The 17,922-nt window shown below is 32.4% G+C and overlaps 1 protein-coding gene across 1 annotated transcript in view; it reads right to left on the reverse strand.

The window, feature by feature from the left end:
- Positions 1-17,922, reverse strand: part of GRID2 (glutamate ionotropic receptor delta type subunit 2) — a 1,417,443-nt gene that overhangs the window by 614,745 nt on the left and 784,776 nt on the right. The window contains exon 3 of the mRNA XM_037020242.2: positions 1,534-1,818. Coding sequence (XP_036876137.2) covers positions 1,534-1,818 — 285 coding nt within the window. The remainder of the gene's footprint in view (positions 1-1,533; positions 1,819-17,922) is intronic.

Below are 17,922 nucleotides of genomic sequence, written 5' to 3' on the forward strand. Positions count from 1 at the left end.
GAGTTTAAAAGTTCATTTTATTCAGGATATGTTTGAGCAGAGGTAGTAAGAAGGCCATTTAAGGTAATAAAATTATCGATAGTATGACTGGTAGAAAAATGACAGAGGCATACTCAACATGTTGCTTTCAGGGACAGTTTACTGTGTTCACTAAATAATCCTATTCAGATTAGTGTTCAGTCGTTACTTTTACTGATGGACTAATGATTTTTTATTTTCTCTTTGTTTGTTTTATTCATTTCAGTCTCTTGGTCTTTGTTTTGTGACCCCTAAATAATATGAACTGAGCAACAGAAATGAGAATTTCCGTTGTGGAGACAAGGAGTATGCTTTCAGAAAGTGCTGCTGACTTTTGGCTGAAATTTACCCATCAAGTTTAATGAGACTCAGGCTGCCAAAACCCCATGCAACCCTTGAATATTTAGGGCTAAATGTAACTGCCACTTGCTGTTCCTCCTTGGGAGCCCAAAGGAACTCTTATGTGTTGCTCCCAGATATCTGCCAACCTGTTTGTGCTCATTTCTATTGATGCCACTGTCTGGTCTACTCTTGTGTAACTGTTCAGTGTTATTCACAATGCTGGGAAGATTATTACAAGAAACCCATTATTTTAAAAATGCTTGTTTACTTATTTGCTAAGAAAAGTTGCCCTAGAGAGGGTGATATCTTTTTTATTTTTTCTTCTAAAAATGTAAAAACTAGACCCATCCATATTGAATGATAAAAAACTGTTCTGAACTCCTTCTTAAGGCAAATCTCTAAAGAAACATGTTCCAAAATATATATTCTTATCAGTATCTGTTTATTTTCTCTCATTTGAGTGTATCCATCTCTTCTACCCATAACAACAAGAATAAAACAGAAACTACATTTGAACATCTCTGGGATGAGCCCATCAGAAAACAGGTAGATTAATTCAGAAAAATAATATTTAAACAAAAATATTATTTTTTGCTTGCTTTTCTTAATGTAACATGAGTAATAATACTGAGACAAAGCATCTTCTCAAATTATGATTCATTTAGGGAAAATGCTCTGTGTTTTATCTTGGATCTTTAAATTAAGGGTCTTTATACTAATCAGTACTTTTGTGAGATTTCATATTGCAGACAGTATGTTGTGCTAGGATGTGTTTTCAGTGTTCCAGGATCTATGGAAAATTGTATTTTATTAGTATATAGAGATATAAATGTTTTTCAAGGGAGAGAAAGACAGTATTATCTTTATGACCTCCCATTATTTGAAAAATCAAAATATATTGTAGTCAGGGTTCCCTTTAGAAACATAAACTGAGCACTGGATATAGATAATTATTCTTAATTTCACTTCAAAGGGATTTAATACAAAAGAATGAACTTGAGGCCTTAAAATTTGTTTTTTTGTTTTTGCTGCTAGATTTGTAAGAAGAATATGATGGGACAATAAAACCACAAATCACACTGAGTAAGCTCCTTGAAGTTTTTCAAGGTTTAATATAGTTGCTTGGCATGCAAATGTCAGCTCACAAAACTCACAAAAATCATAAACACTTACCATATTCACTATCATAGAATATAATGAATTTCTGCCAGGCATATTCTGTGACCACTCTCAGGATAACATCATTTAAGTAGACAGGTGGGCGAACGGAGAGAGTGTAGTCATCGTTCCTGTTGCTCCGGGTGAGTCCACAGCCACTCCTTGGGGTCCCAGCTGTTGAGCGCTGAATGAAAAGGTGGGGGATATGCATGGCATCTGCCAAAGACTGGAGGGACCCTGCCGACGTGCAGCCAATGGAGCTGACCAGGGCCAAGATGCCTTGATTCATAAGTTCACAGGCTGCAAGAAAGCACAGCAATATTCAAATATCAATGGTTTCATAAATTTTCCCTTTTTGAGGAACAACGAATAAAGCTTATGGAACTATTACACCTCTGGAGAAATTTTTTTTTAAAAGGAACATTCTATTTGAAGAGACCCTCGAATTACAAAGTGCTATTGGAATTAGGTTAGAGAATTCTGTAATTATCTGTGACCTTGTGCCCACTACTTGGCTTCTCTTGGTCTCAGTTTTTCATCATTTGTAAAGCATGACTCTTGCAGGATTATTGCAGTGATTGGAGATAATGTAGTGTTTATTTGCCTCTCACATGGTAAACATTCAATTAGTGAGAGCCATACTTTTATAATTATCAATGTATAATTCAGAGGAAAGATAATTCCCAATGAGAATATAGTACAAGCTTTTCAAAAAACAGATAATATGTAAACTAGTTAGTGAATGAAGGGGGAGACGTTGAATAAGACATTTCTGGCCACACAAAACAGAGCCATTCTGATACGGGAAATTTTGATGACACTGTGACTCATTAAACTGGAAACATGAAAATGTTTTTGTCCCTTTACTTGGCTGTCAGAAAACTCATGGTCAAATCAAATATTACATTTCAGCAACCATCTAATTCTGGTTTAGAGCTGAATTATTTCTAATTCCTACTATATGATTTATGATTACTATTTTAATTTCATTTTAACTATTCTATATATGCACATATGCTTACTTCCAAACACATTTATAACTAGATCAAATATAACTTACAAGTAAATGTAAAGACAGAATAAATATATAAAAAAGGAGTTAAGAAGTAATATTTCAGAATTGGCAACCTTTGAAGGCAGGAATAAATGAATAAACTAGAACTAAATCAAAAGCAAATTCAGAAGGAATCAAGACAGAATTAATTCCATTTGTTAAGTGAAGTATTATAATTAGTCCACTCTTTAGATTTTAGTTATTCTTTGTGTAATATTTTTACCATGTAGAGTTTTTCAGTATTATTATAGATTGTTTTACCTAATTCTTAAAAAATTTAAAGCAAAACTTAGATTATAAATACTTCCATGTAATTAATTGGCCAGATAATGAAAGCTGATAAAGTGCAAGGTTAGAAGTACTATACTAATGGTATGCATATAAACATCAAATAAATTTATTATGATTAATGTTAAGTCAACCAATGCAGGCAAAATAAATTAATAATTATTAAGGACATAATTTTTAAGCTTGAGAGAAGTTATGTGACTGCAAGTAAATATGGAAGATAGCATCAAGGATGAATGCTTCTTAGACCATGACAGATGGAGGTTGAAGCTTCAGTAAACATCATAGAACTTACTACTCATGTTTGTGAATTCAACACTTAAAGGACACAATATGAGTGTACAGTTATACTTTCAGTGTTTTTATGCAAAACATTGGTCAAAATTTCGTTTTGTCATTGTAGTAAATGACCACTACTGATTCATATTAACAAATTCATTTTTTTAAAAAATTTTTGTTAAAAAGTTTGACTCACTAGCATTTAAAATCTAAATAAGAAGTGTCTTAAGGCATATACAGTTGAATTCAATTTTTAGAGTACACAATAACAAATAATAAAACAATATAATTTATATAAACCTACCGCAAATTTATAAAGTTCTAAGTATAAAAGTTTGAGATAAAAAATAAAGTTTAGCATTATATTCTGTCACTTTACAAATACGTGAAAATTGTCTATTTTAATCTTCGGACTTAGAAAGATAAACTACAGTCATATAAATAATCATTATTTAGCTAATAAACTTGTTTTAGTATATAATCTGTTACATCCTCCAATCAACTCTATTATTTCCTATTAACCTTTGTTAATAAGAACACAAAGCAAACACCAGAAATTACTATTATTATATATGCAAATGTGTTATTTTTAGATTATCTGCTATTTGGTATTATCCATCTTGCTACACACATTAGCAAAATTAACTGAAAGTTTTCAATAAAACCAAAATAGGAGCTATCAAAAATTATAATCAGAAAACCATCAATCTGAAAAGTAATTTAGAGACCACACAGTCCAGGGATGAAAAATGGGCTTTAACTGCTATGTCAACTGTGGCTGGTGTGTAAACTGGCATCTTAGAATACTCTTTAGAGAGATTATGAGACTCAGTAATAAAGAGTACCAAAATCACTTTAAGTTTTCTAATAGGAAGAGACTGGGAGAATAATAGCTTGCAAGTCATAGACCTGCCTCCCTCTCACAGTGTCCACCATTTATGGGTGAGTTTTCAATAAAGCACAGACTACTCCCTTAAAAAGAAAAAAAGAAAGAAGAAAAAGAAAAAGGAAAACCCAGGTCTCTATACACTGTCTAATATCCTTTTCACCGTAGCAAGCAAATGATATTTGCACTGCAAAGAAGATATGGATTGAGTTTTCCTTAGAGGAAAGCTCAATTGAAGATTGTCAATTGTCAGGTTTGGTAAAAAGAAGTAGTTCCATGAAAGAGAAAGAAAGAGCTCACACATCTATAATGGACTGGGATGGGTTGACCCAAAACAGAAGTGCAGCTGAGCACATATAGGAATGGGTCTCAACGGCAACTTACAAGGATATGTTTGATGTCCGTTTTGCCCCATTTTACCAATATAAAATATTGGTTGAAGAAGAGAAGGTACAAATTGATTTGCTCTGGATATCAACCCTTCATAGGGCCATATTAAAAGTTTGTATAAAAAAGAGACAACTCATCACAGCAGAAGAAAGATTTGAGAAAAATTTTAAGGGCTATGCCAAGAACAAAACCAAAGCTTCATGAGGCACTCTACCTTTTGCTACAGGAATTCATATCTTGACTGTTAGAAAACTGAATGATTTAGAGTTTTAGTTCCATACAGTGCATACTTTAGTTCATTAAAGTCTGAAACTGAATTTGGTAGGTCAGACTGAGTTTTTGTGGGCATCTTTTATTGTAAGATTCCAGCCAAGGACTTCTCAATGGCATATTTTTTACCACTATTATTTCAAACTGTGATTTATTTATATTATGTATGCATAATACACACCTTCAAACATGTAGCATATATTGAACAGCTTGCTGGTTTTGTGACTCCATCTGTTTCAGATTTTAACACTATCCAGGATGTTTGGAGCCTGCACTAATTGTTGAAAACACCTTTGTCCTTTCTTTCCCTCCTTCCCTCTCTCTTCCTCCCCCTTTCTCACCCTCTTTTTCTTTTTTTAAAACAGCAATAGCAATTGCAGTTAGCAGCAGTTGCACCCTTTTTGGTCATTCAGCTATTACAGAAATGAAGTTCTCTACACAAATGTGTACATTTAAGATAAATGATGTTCATTACAGTATCTTTTTCATTTCTGAAACTAATACTTTCAATGTTCTTTTAAATTATTAACTAAGATGAAATTAAAAATAAAATCTGTAAGGGGCATTGAAATTGATTACCTGCTACTGAATACTCAATGAGAACTCAGTGAAATATTTTTGGATAGCACCTCCCTTCTTGAGTACACTTATTTCCTCTGATATTTCTTCTGACTTATTTTATTTATATTGAGTGATTTGTCTGTATATAACCTCTTGCAGTAAGTCAAATCAGAAGTTGAGCACATTCTATTCATACAGTTATTCTTTAACACACATTTATCACCTTTCAACCATGTGCCAGGAACTTTGCAGAGCAGGGAATGTATGAGACAGGTTTTATTCTGAACGATCTACCAATCTATTTACCAGAGTGTTTCTAAAATCTCTGCTGCATCAGAACTCAAAGTGGAGATTTTTAGAAAACACAGATGACTAAGACTGCTCCTGGAGCTTCTGCATTACTCATTGCAGGTTGATAGTCATGTATTTGTATTACATGTTATCTGAGTAGTTTAGATGCAGAATCCTTTTTGGAAAACACTGGCTTGGTGGATTGTGAACACAGTGCTTTTTGATGGGATTTTTACAGATCATCAAATATTTGTTGGTTTTCCTTTACTTTTATACTCAATAATATTGCTGACAACATCACTATAACTGAGGAGCAGAACTTGACAGTGTTTCTAATGCTTAGTTTGTGAGTGGAGGTGAGGAATGGGAAAGATAGAGTTAAGAAGAATCATATTATCTCAAAAGGTGATCCTTATCTTGTTATGTCTAGTATTAAACTAAGAAGACTTCATTCTTTCAAGTTCCTGCAACTCAGATGCAACATACCATATTTCTACAATTCTAAAATGTATTTCTATATTTTATCATATCTGAAATAAAGATATATTTTTAAATTGATTGAAACATATAATATGATAGACTATTTTTCTTCAAATATCCATTGATCAGTATTGAATTTTATAACAGTGAGCTCTTATAAATGAGAAAACAAGGTAGCTTCCATAGCAGATGGGAAAGATTTGTACTGTTTCTAACAAAAATTGAATTTAATTTACTTTTTTCTATGTAATTCACTAATAAACCACAGGTATAGTATTTGCAATTAGATCCTTTTCTTTTTCATCCACCTTAAAAAGCACCTGACCTGTGCTTTTATACTTATAAGAATATAGTAACACAAAACATATTTTCAGCCTATCCAAACATTTAGCATTCTTTGCAAATATGAATTTTCAGCAACCATCTGAAAGCTGACATGTAAGAAGTGGGATTCAGTTGACATATCAATGTAGCTTGCCAAAAATAGAATCGTTTAGAACAAATTCACCTAAATAAAGATGGTCTTAACATATAAATAGCATTACAAAGTACAATTTAATAATTATTTACTTATGAAGTGAGAATACAGAAGAAAACATTTAATTATAATTAAAAAACATTAAGACTTTATTTATTCCTACAAAGAATATGAATAGCTAAAATGGTGTGTTACTAGCAAATCAAATGGCTAGAACTCAACTGAATCATTTTCATTCAATTATTTTTTTTCTCAGTCTTTTAAAGCCAGCATAAATCTTCAATAATTTGTGATCTAAGTCTGAGGTGGACTAAGCATTAACCTAGCAACTATTTTAAGTCACTTTATTTTTCTATTTACATTTCATAACAAACCTGTGCAGAAAAGCCATTATTATTCTCATTTTTAAGAGAGGAAACTGGCTCAGTGAAGTTAAAAGCACTGTCCAAAATTCATACCATTAGTAAATGGCAGAGTTGGGATTCAAACCCTGCACACAGACTTCAATGCCTGGGCTATAGAGAACTCACTGCTTTTAAAAGCATACAAGATAATATAAAAAAACTGGAAGTCACTTAACTACAAAGTTCAGGAAATGTCAGCCTCCTGGATGTAATAGAGGAAAGAACAATAATGATTTTCAACCATTCTCTTTTTTCTTTTGGACTTGGGATTAGAAATTATTTCTATATAGTTTCAGTTTCAAATGTAAAGAGTCTACACAGAACACTTCAACCAAAGTGAGAAAAGGTACTGAGAAGAACCTACAAAGTATTGAGTATACTTTCAATCAAGCCTTAAAGTGAATGTACCAATTATGTGGTGAAAATGACAGAAATTATAGTTAAATATTACTTAATGTTTAAACAGCTATTTCAAATTTTAAAATGTTTTTACATGCATTTTATCATCTTATCAGCATGGCTATATTGGATAAATAATTCCTATCCTCATTTATGGAACACCAATTAAAGACTCATTCTTACAGTTCCAGTAAGTAAGTAGTAGATTCAAAGCTAGAACATGGATTTTATAATATTTACTTTGCAACTTTTAAATTATATATTTCTACAACCTCTTATTTATGGAATTATGGAAATTAAGGTTATTTTCCTCTCCTTTTAATGCTAGTAATTCTGCAATGAACACATTTATTTATGTGCATACATATCTATATGTTACATATGTAAAATGCTACAAAGCAGGCATGTCTGAATACTCAGGATGCAAGTTAGTCAAAAATAGGCAAGTTCACAATGGTAGAGACAGAAGATATTCACTTGACTATAATTACGTGCTAAGTAGGTACCAGTCTAAAAAGGGGCATTTATATATGATGGCCCCAAAGCATTTTTCCTAGACTGTGGGTTGGGAAAGACTTTTATGTAGAAGTGAACCTGGAGCTGTAATCTGAAGGATAAATAGGAACTAATTAAGTGAAGAGAAGTTACCTTGACGAAAAAGGTGAAAATATTTCCAAATAGAAGAAATACAATGTGCAAAGATCCTGTGGCAGAAAGACCATGGAACTGAGAGGGAGAAAGAAGGGCCAGGTTGCTGCAGTGCAGAAACTATGCTGGAGGTTGGTGGAAAATAAGGATGCAGCGATAGTCAAAACATGTTATTTCCAACTGAGTTTCTTTTCATTGTTAATTTGAAGGAGAGCTTTACAGCTTTACATATTTTCAGTTTCAACTCTTTGTCATTCATTTGTTTAATATGTACCTTTATTCTTCCTGTATTTTCAATTTATGTATATATATGTATATAATTTACATAGCTCTTTAGAAGTTTTCAAATAATTATACAATCTAATTTGTCAATCTTTTTTTTACTTTCAGGAATATTTTGTTTCAAAATATTTACAGGTTTACAAAGGTCTTCTTCCTGCAGCCTAGAGACTTATAAAATGATCAGTTTACCTAAAACAATATCTTCACAACCCTATACCTCATAGCTGATCATCAGATGATGGAAGAAATACCAACAGGAATTTGGGAAACTAGATGAGTGCAAAATGTTATGTATGGTGTTACAGGTAAAATTTGATTTTACCTGCATAATCCCAGCCTGCAAAGAGTAGAGATTAAACATAATTGTGAAAAGATGATAATCTGTATCATATTATATATGTCTTCAAAACTTTTTCCATCATTTTATAGAAATCCTAATTATTAAAATTATTATTCTTCTATAATATGGCACACACTGGATTTAGAACTGATTCTTTCAAGATGAGTGACAGAATATTTAATATATTCCCACAAATTATATCTTGTAAAAATAAGAATAAGATCTTGGCAAAAAGATATGAGGAAATGTGTGTTCATATTTATGTAAGAGGAAGACAGAGAATGACAACAATAATATTTTACATTGCTCTCTCAGTTATTGCCATTTATCTGGGAAGTCAAAGTCAAACCTCAAAAGTCATCTGAAATTATTTCCTCACTCTTTTTTCCTATACTCTTTCACATCAACTTTGTTAACCCATACTGTTAATCCTACCCTCTAAGTAGTTCTCAAAACCATTCTCTTCTTGAAATACTGCCAGCCCCCTAGTTCAATCTATATCACCACTAGCCCAGCTACAAAACTGTCTCCACACTGGTGATTTCAGAGTCCTAAGCTTAATTCTTCTCCGATCACCTACACTGTAAACAAGGATGTCTATTTTTAAACATCTCATTATGTCATCTTTGTGTGTATTAAAGGACATCAATAAAGGACTGAGGAACTATTACAGGCTGAAGGAACTAAGGAGAAATGACAATTAAATGTGATACGTGATCCTGGATAAGATCTAGGAACAAAAATTCTTAAATAAATTAGTGAATTTTGAATAAGGTTTGCAGTTCAGTTATAATAATGTACCAATGTCAATTGAATATTCTTGATAATTGTACGATGGTTATGTAAGATATTAATATTATGGATAGTGGGATGAGGAATATGAGGAAATTCTGTACTACTTTTGCAATTGTTTTATGAATCTAAAACTACCTCACAGTTAAAAGTTAAAAACAGAGAAAACTGTCAATGACTTTCCAACCTCTACAACAAAAAGCCCAAACTCAGCATGGCATATAAAACCCTTCATGACCTGGTCCCAAACTACATTTTCATGCTCACCTCCAGCTCCTGTTCCTTGACATCACATCTTCTAGTCTCCTACCACCATGCTATTTATACTTTAATTTTTTTTTCAGCAGTGTAGATGCTTATACAAAGTATTGTTTTTGACACCTGCAAAATATAGGTCTTATGATTGAAGAGCATGGTGTGTATCTTTATTTAATTCAGTCTTTTAAAGATTTTCTAAACAATATTTTGTAGTACTCAGTGAATATACTCTGCCTATCTTCTCTTTGCAAAACAGACTTTTAAGGTTACAGATATCATTTGCTTGTAAAAGGCAATTAGACGAGTTAGAGACTTGGGTCTTCCATGTATTTTTTCATTTTATCCCCTCATGCTAGGCCTCTGCTCTTCAAAAGCATCCCTGTTATTCCCTATTTCATGTTTCTACTTTATTTTTCCTTAACATTTATTATCATCTGACTATATATTACAAATCTGTTTGTTTCTACATTTTTACTTTTCCTTCTTCACTAGAATATCAGCTATTTTAGAGAAGGAGCTTTGTCTGTTTTGCTTAATGCTTTATGACCCAAAAAATAACTGGTCTATTGTAGGCCTTCAATGGATACATGGTCAATAAATGAATAATTGCATGCACAGTATGACTGCAGTCTAATTTCCAAAGAGGACACGATGTAAGGTAGCTTAGTTACACTACAAATGGTATTTCAGTTTTAGCAGTTCATTTTAATATTACTCATGTTTGCCTGTTTTGCAGAAATTGTCTAGTCCTGCTGATAAGGAAGAATCCTAAATGGAGTTGACAATAGTGAGGAGCAAAGTGAGAAGAATCTGTTCTTAATAACAACACTGTCGTTTAGCATTCCCTGAGTGCACTAAGAAATATTGATGTTCCCTTGTAATAGGACTAGCATATGTAAGCTCCGTGAAAGCAGAGATGTTGTGCATCTTTTTTAACTCAGAAGTTCTTGGCATATAGGAACCTCAGTAAATACTTCTTAAAAGTGTAAAACCAATATAATATGTAATAGATTAGAACATTTCATTCATCTTTAGGAATAATATTTTCCAGGGATGCTTTTGTAGTAGCAATATATCAAATACCTTCCGTTACCTCTTTAGTCTGTAAACATTCATTTAAGAAGGGCCTGACGTTTTATTTGATTAAAGTATTCTTTTAATTCTATGTGTGTTTTAGATTATTTTAAATTAAGCAGAAGAGTTCATTTTGGGTTTTAAATGAACTAAAATGGTTATTAGAATGATTTATTATAGCAACTTTGAAAACTCATAATTTTCTAATGTAGTATATTACAACTGATTTTAAGGTAATTTTTACTTTTTCTTGATCTTTAATCTGTGATTTTATTTTGATCTGATTAAGACATATAACTGACAGAAAGGGGTTGGTTCACAGTTATCCATTTGTGAATTGATCGCCAATATCACAATTTATGTATAATGACATTTCACTTAGCACTTGGATTTATTCTCTGCCAAGAAGTAATCTTTTACCATCTTTAATGTTTTATTATATTCTAACTTCACTAATAATGCCTTTCAACATAGTACCAGAAGCATTTCTATTTCTGGAAAAAAAATAAATAACTGTCTATGTCCATTACGGAACTATGGGATAGTGCGTAAGGTCAGAAAACACTATTTAAGAGTTAGCTTGGCCACTACTAACAACAAATATGCAGTGAAAGGAGATAATTCCTGAAAAGTACATCATAAGTCACACGAACTTTCTCCTATAGGCTTTTTAAAGCAGCCCTGTGCAAGCTTTTTAAAAGGCCCATGTATGTGTCTTTTAACACTGTGTGCAAATCACTTAAACATACAAAAATCATGTTTCTTCCAAAGGAAGACATAAAATTGAAACACAGGCTGACAGGACAATCTTCCTAACTATTGATACTAAGATGAAAAACAGGAAAATAAAAACCAAATGCAACCAGCTAAGTCACCTCTATTCTTGCTATTGTCTAGAAACTGTTGCTTTCAGAAAAAAATCACGGGGAAATGTGTTGGCTCCATAATCTAGAGACTTACAGTGATGTGACGAGTCCTGATTGTTAGTTCTGGTTCAGAGGTGAATCAGTGTTGGGCCTTGGGTGAGAATCAATTTTTTTTCATGTATTAAACATGATGATTTAGACTAGATGGTTTCCCAAGAGATGCCATACCAAGATTTTTCTCTTTTCTTGGTGCTATTACTGACCCATCTTTCCTCTGGTTGCCACATTCTAACTTAATTGGTTACACTTTGGCCTAGAAAAAGAAATGCTTTCTATTTCCTTAAGGCAACTTTATATACCTTTGCTTTCACTTACTACAAGGAAATTTTTATTTTCCTTTCTCTGTGTTGGGGTTGGGTGTTATTGGTGAATCAATATAGTCTTGCAAGTTTGCAATGAGAAGAATATGATAGATTTTATTTATAACATGCCTGTTTAGAAAGGTCCTGGCAGTTCATTTTTTTTTTTTTTCACTATATAGGTTTATGGCTGTTTTAAAGAAAGGTTTGTCCATTTGTAATGAAACTATTTTCTTCTGATGTGTCTAATATAAAGATAGAAGGTATCTATCTATATAACATATATCTCTATGTATATCTAATTTATATCTATATTATATGGAGATATATAGATGCATATATAGCATTAAATTTAACACCTACCCTTCTGTCTCTCCTCTCAAAAAGAGGGAAAGGGGAAAGCTCTAACAATATTTTGATTACTGAGATTTTCCTTTTTTAGATATAAAAAGAATTTGAATTCATGTTAATTTATTTCAAAGAAGCAATCTCTAGACATAACATTTCCTATGATGACATTCTCTTTCCTATGTCTTTCCATGAAACACTGCAATGTTTTATACTTCATAGCATGTCATACCACCATGAACTCTTCCCACAAATAATATTCAAGAAAATTGTTTTAATGAATTAGAAGCTCCAATTGCAAAGATATATTTTACCTACAGTAGTAATAGCATAATGATACATTTCATAATCTTAGAGGTTTCATTTCATAAATCCTTTTAGTCTCTTTTTACCAGCACAACTACCTATAAAGTAAACAGTGATCATTATACCCTATTTGTATCATAGAGCTTTTGTTAGTCACAAATGAAAACATGTATGTGAAATTTCTTTTTCAACAGCAAAATTATACTTTACCATAATTTGTATTACACTTCTTCATATGATTCTACTCTTTTACTTGAAAGATTCTGACATACAGTTTGAGTTAATTGATTGCTAAAAATTATAATCACTTAGAGACTAAAGTCATAATCACTGATTCAGTCAACTATTAAGGACATTGTCAAATGTAATAAAGTTGCCCATAATCTTTAGAAACTTAAAGTTGTCTTAAATAGTCTAGGTCACCCAATATTAATCAAACATAAGCAAGATGTATATTTAAAAGAAAATGTATGACTAAGTATGCAAACATTTTTGGGTTCAAGTAGGGCACACATTTTAATTTGAGTTGGATTAATTTGGCCTGAACTAGTAGAATTTTTTTTGACTAAAGGAACTCTCAGATCCATTAAAAATATTTTCTTATTCATTTTTTATTGACACAGAATCCATGCTTAAGAAATACTTGAAACAAAAATAAAGAAGATCTTGAAGGAGAGTTTGATTTTGTTAACTGAGGAGGAAGGAGAAGGCTCTCCTGGAATATGCAGGAAATGACTAAATTACAAGCTTTTCTTCCCTTTGAGAAAGGCAATAGAAAAAGCAGACCACTAAAAACAGTCTTGCTCTCATTTTCAGATTGAGTTGAAATAAGGTGACTATAAGTAACTTAGAAAAAAGATAATTCAAGAACTAATGAAACTCTAATTTCAAAAAATGTATACTATCTCTAGGTTTCTGGGCAACCTCACTGAGAATAGTGTAACCCAGAGTGCAGTAATTAGAGAATAGCTTGACATAAGGGAAGTTTAAGAAGAGAAATTGTGGAGAGTAGTAGGAATTGTAAACGACATAGAAGAGTAGTCATTTATGTGTCAGGGAGAGGGAACTGTTGATTAAGTAACAGTTTTTCCAGGCCCATATTTGCCCAGGAGAAGTGACTAAAATCACTCTCATCCTCTTCAAATTATTGGTCTATTTACCAAGAAAAGGTTTAATAGTAATGAGGTGAAACAAGTGTTACTGTTACTCTTCTCCATATATTAGTATCACAATATGTTGATTGTCCACAGGTTTTATAATTCAGAGAAAGACAGAGAGAACAAATACCATTGCAAATATGTTTAGGACAGAATAAAATCTAAACTCTAGTGTGCTGTTTACATGTGTGTACTCTGAAACTAGAGTATATGGGTTTTCATTACTGTTCTTACGCTTTTTAGGACAATTATTTAACTTGTATGGGTCTTACTTCCTCACCATTAAAATGGGAATGATATCAATGTATACCACTGAGGATTATCATAAGAGTTGGAGCAGTACCTGATACACAGGGAGTACCCCATTGTTTTTAAATTTGAATTTTTAATGTAGTAGGTTTCATAAAGGGAGGCTGTAAACTAATCTAGTAGGCAGGGGAGACAGGAGACAGCTATAGACAATGAATTTTATAGAACTTAAGAAAATGAATTATTGAGGTAGAAAAGGAAATTCTGAATAATTTTTAATGTAACATGACTACTAGATAGCTGTTGTGTGCAAAGCTATGTCATAATTCAAAAGCATGAATTCCATGAAAATTGCTTCTTGTGTCTCAAGCTATAGTTATGAAATTTAGGTTTTAACTACTCTCAAGATGTCCATATCCTATATTCTTATTTGTCTTCTTTTCCTTGCATTTTCTGAAGGATATCAAACTAGCTTTCCAAGTTGGGTATGCCTCAAAGCTACACATAAGCTATGACTGGGAGTGATTAATGACAGACAGTCACCTCTTCTGGCCCTTCCATGAATGCAATCACAGGAATCAGCTAAAATAACTAAAGCTATCAGCTTGAAATATTCTCTTACTGTGAGTAAATATACTTGAAAAAACTGTGAATGACTCTGAAACATCTTGCTAAGACAGTATTATTGCACTGAAAAAAAACTAATGTCAACGACCCACAATGATGGCTCTTTTTTTAAATTAGAATTTAAATGAAATCTTTTAAACATGATCTCTTGGTTTATGTTATTTGAAAACTAGGTTCAGAGTCTCTCATGATTCTTAAAACTCATTGGGTTCTTTCTCTACTCATCAGTTAAGTGAAAAATGCAAATAACATTTATTATTATTTCAAAATATATTTTTAGTTTTTAAATACATTTTTCTTGTCTATATTCCTTTTCTATACTTTGTATTAGAAAATGCTAATATGTGATCATTTCTATTATTCAGCTACCATAAATATTACATTAGCTTTGGGGATTATCATTTCCACTGATAAAACTAGGAACAGAATCATTTGCCAAAGTTACAACAGAAACATGTAGCAAAATCAACATGGAATAGGATTACTCTTCCACTAATTCATTATAAAAATTTTTAAAGCAATGATAACTAAACTAAAAACAAACATAGCTAAATCATTAAAATGAAATATCTTTAAATGTATGCTAATATATTGAGGAGAGTAACACCAACAACTTGAGGATGCAGTAGAAAATGTCGGTAAATGATGCTAATTTCATTAACTTTCAACTTTTGGTTGTGAAGAACAAAAATCTTTAGGCAATAAAGGTGGAAGTTTGAGTGAACCCAATCTTTAGTGATTCTCAAGGGTGCCTTCTACCTTGATTGAACAAGTAGAGTGTCAGCTACTCTACCTAGGATTCTTGATTGCCTATTAGTTAGGGATACTGGACTTTAGGCTGTTTAGGCTGTCTAAGTGGGTAGAAAATGGTATTTGTTCACTAGGAGTTAGGAGAAATTAGTTACAGAGCTGCTACCCTGCATAAATAATCTTAAAGTTTACTGTAAAACTTGATTCTTATCAAGTATATATCTTCTGCACATAATTCCCTATCAGTTATCCATTAAGGATTAAGCTAAAGTGGATTAAATTGTGGGTTGAAACAGAATCCTTGTAATATTAATTATCATATATGAGTGAAAATATATATACCTCTTGGTGTCAACCTATTTTAATTAAGGGTAAAATGAGGACCATAATTCCAAATTGTAAATGCTTCCCACACATGAATTTCACTATTTTTTCAATTTCCCCTGTCATACAAAAAAATTTTGTATTTCAAAATGAAAGGAATATCAGAATGCCAAAACATCACTGCTGACAGATAACAGCTTTGAAATACAATGTAGTTATCCTACTACAATAACTCTGGAGTTTGTCCATTTTGAATAGCAATGCCTTCAACATGATTGATGGTATTGTATCAGGATAAAGTCTTTTCCAGCAACCTGTTTCATTGATAGATACATGGAACTTTAAAGATTATGATGATCCTTATGGGAATAATGTATGTCAGTAATAACCACTCTATTAAAAATGTTGACTCGACTCTGAAAATAAGTAAAGATACATTTTTTAAAAATACATAATGGGAAATATCTGATTTTTTAGTTCTGACGTGACTTTGGCAGACTGCAGTTGCATTGTCTGAAGAATATAAATGAAGGAATAAAATCAGTGAGTAAAGTATCAGGAGGAATTAGAATCAAAGAAGATCATGTGACATTTCTGTTTCTTATGGTGTTCACATCATCAGGGAGTACTACTACTAGAAAACATCTCACCTTTATCTCTAATCATGATCTTTTGTAACTATATCAATTGCTATCTCCAGTTTCTAGCCAGAAAGACATTATGCTAGAGGTAGAACATACAATGTTTTTACATCTGTGTATAGATTCTAGGACAACTTAATTTACAATTGGTAGATTATTTCTCCTCTTCTTTCTTAACTTTATTAAAATTTTGGTAAATATAAAATGCAAAAAGAAAACAACAATCACCCCAATTCCTACCACTAATACAACATATTATCAAATTATATTCCCAAATTAAGGATAGGATGTATTTTATATTCAGGTGTGTAGGATTTGGATGTTTTATTAATGGAAAAACCATAATCATAACCCCCACTAAAAAATAGAACTGGACTTCTGGTGTCTAGTTCTGCATGTAAGTTACTTGAAGTTACCACGCTGTCCTAACACCATGAAAAGAGCTGAAAAGACTGAAAAATTAACTCTTCTTGAATTCAAAAGAAGGGAGAACACAGGACAAACCACTGTTCTCCATATTGGAGAGAAAGGCAAATGCAGGTAATCATGGCTTATCAGTTTACCATATCATTTTCAAAGCAGAGACTCAAGGGTAGAAACCACTAGAAACCAGTGCTAAGGTAGGAAAAACTGAACTGTAATTGCTAAATTGCTAGGGGTTCAGTGGAGACAACCCTGAGAGTTAAAAACTTCTGGGAAATCCAGTCATGGTGGGGGATGGGAGAAAAAAATACCGTGAGATTTCATTCCAGAAGCTTAGCCATTTTCCCACAGTAAGTGTCAGAGAAAAGTCCCCTTGGACTTTTGGCAGTGAGAGGAAAAAGGAAACCACTTCAAAAAATACACCAGAGCACTATGTTCTTAATAATAGAGCACTTTGTTCTTAACAAGAGCCTAGTTTGCAGGGGTAGTATCATAGCCTAACTTAGCTGGGGAAGGAAAATACCCAATTCCAACCTGTTCTAGACATCTTTTCCCACCTAAGTGGGGAGAAAAAAACTGAGAAACACTTGTAAAGTTTACAGTCCAGTCATAGGTGCACTAAAACAATGAGACCTAACCTAGGACTATAGAATGCTTCCCTTCCTCGCACACCACCACTACATTACTAAAGGTCTTTTTACAACAGTTCCTTTTACCCAGTATACCATGACTGGTTATAAAGAAAAAAATTAGGGTAAAAAACACATTTAACAGTAGATAGAGCAAGCATCAGAACCAGATATGGCAGGTAAGCTAGAATTATCAGACCAGGAATTTTAAATAACTATGATTAATATTGCTAAGGGCTCTAAAGGATAAAGCATGCAAGAACATGTGGACAATGTAATCAGAGAGCTGGAAATCTTAAGAAAGAACCAAAATGAAATGCTAGTAAAAAAACAGAAAACACTGTAATTGAAATAAAGACTGCCTTTGATGGGCTTATTAGTACACTGGATGTAACAGGAAACATCTTTGAGCTTGAGAATATATCAACAGAATCCTCAAAAGTCAAAGAGCAAAGAGAACAAAACCTAAAAAACACAAACCCAAAATAAAACAGAATGGAATAAACAAGGATGGTAAGACACTACAACTTATATAACAGAAATGTGATGGG

This window comes from Manis javanica, chromosome 5 (genome assembly GCF_040802235.1).
Source record: "Manis javanica isolate MJ-LG chromosome 5, MJ_LKY, whole genome shotgun sequence".
NCBI lineage: Eukaryota > Metazoa > Chordata > Mammalia > Pholidota > Manidae > Manis > Manis javanica.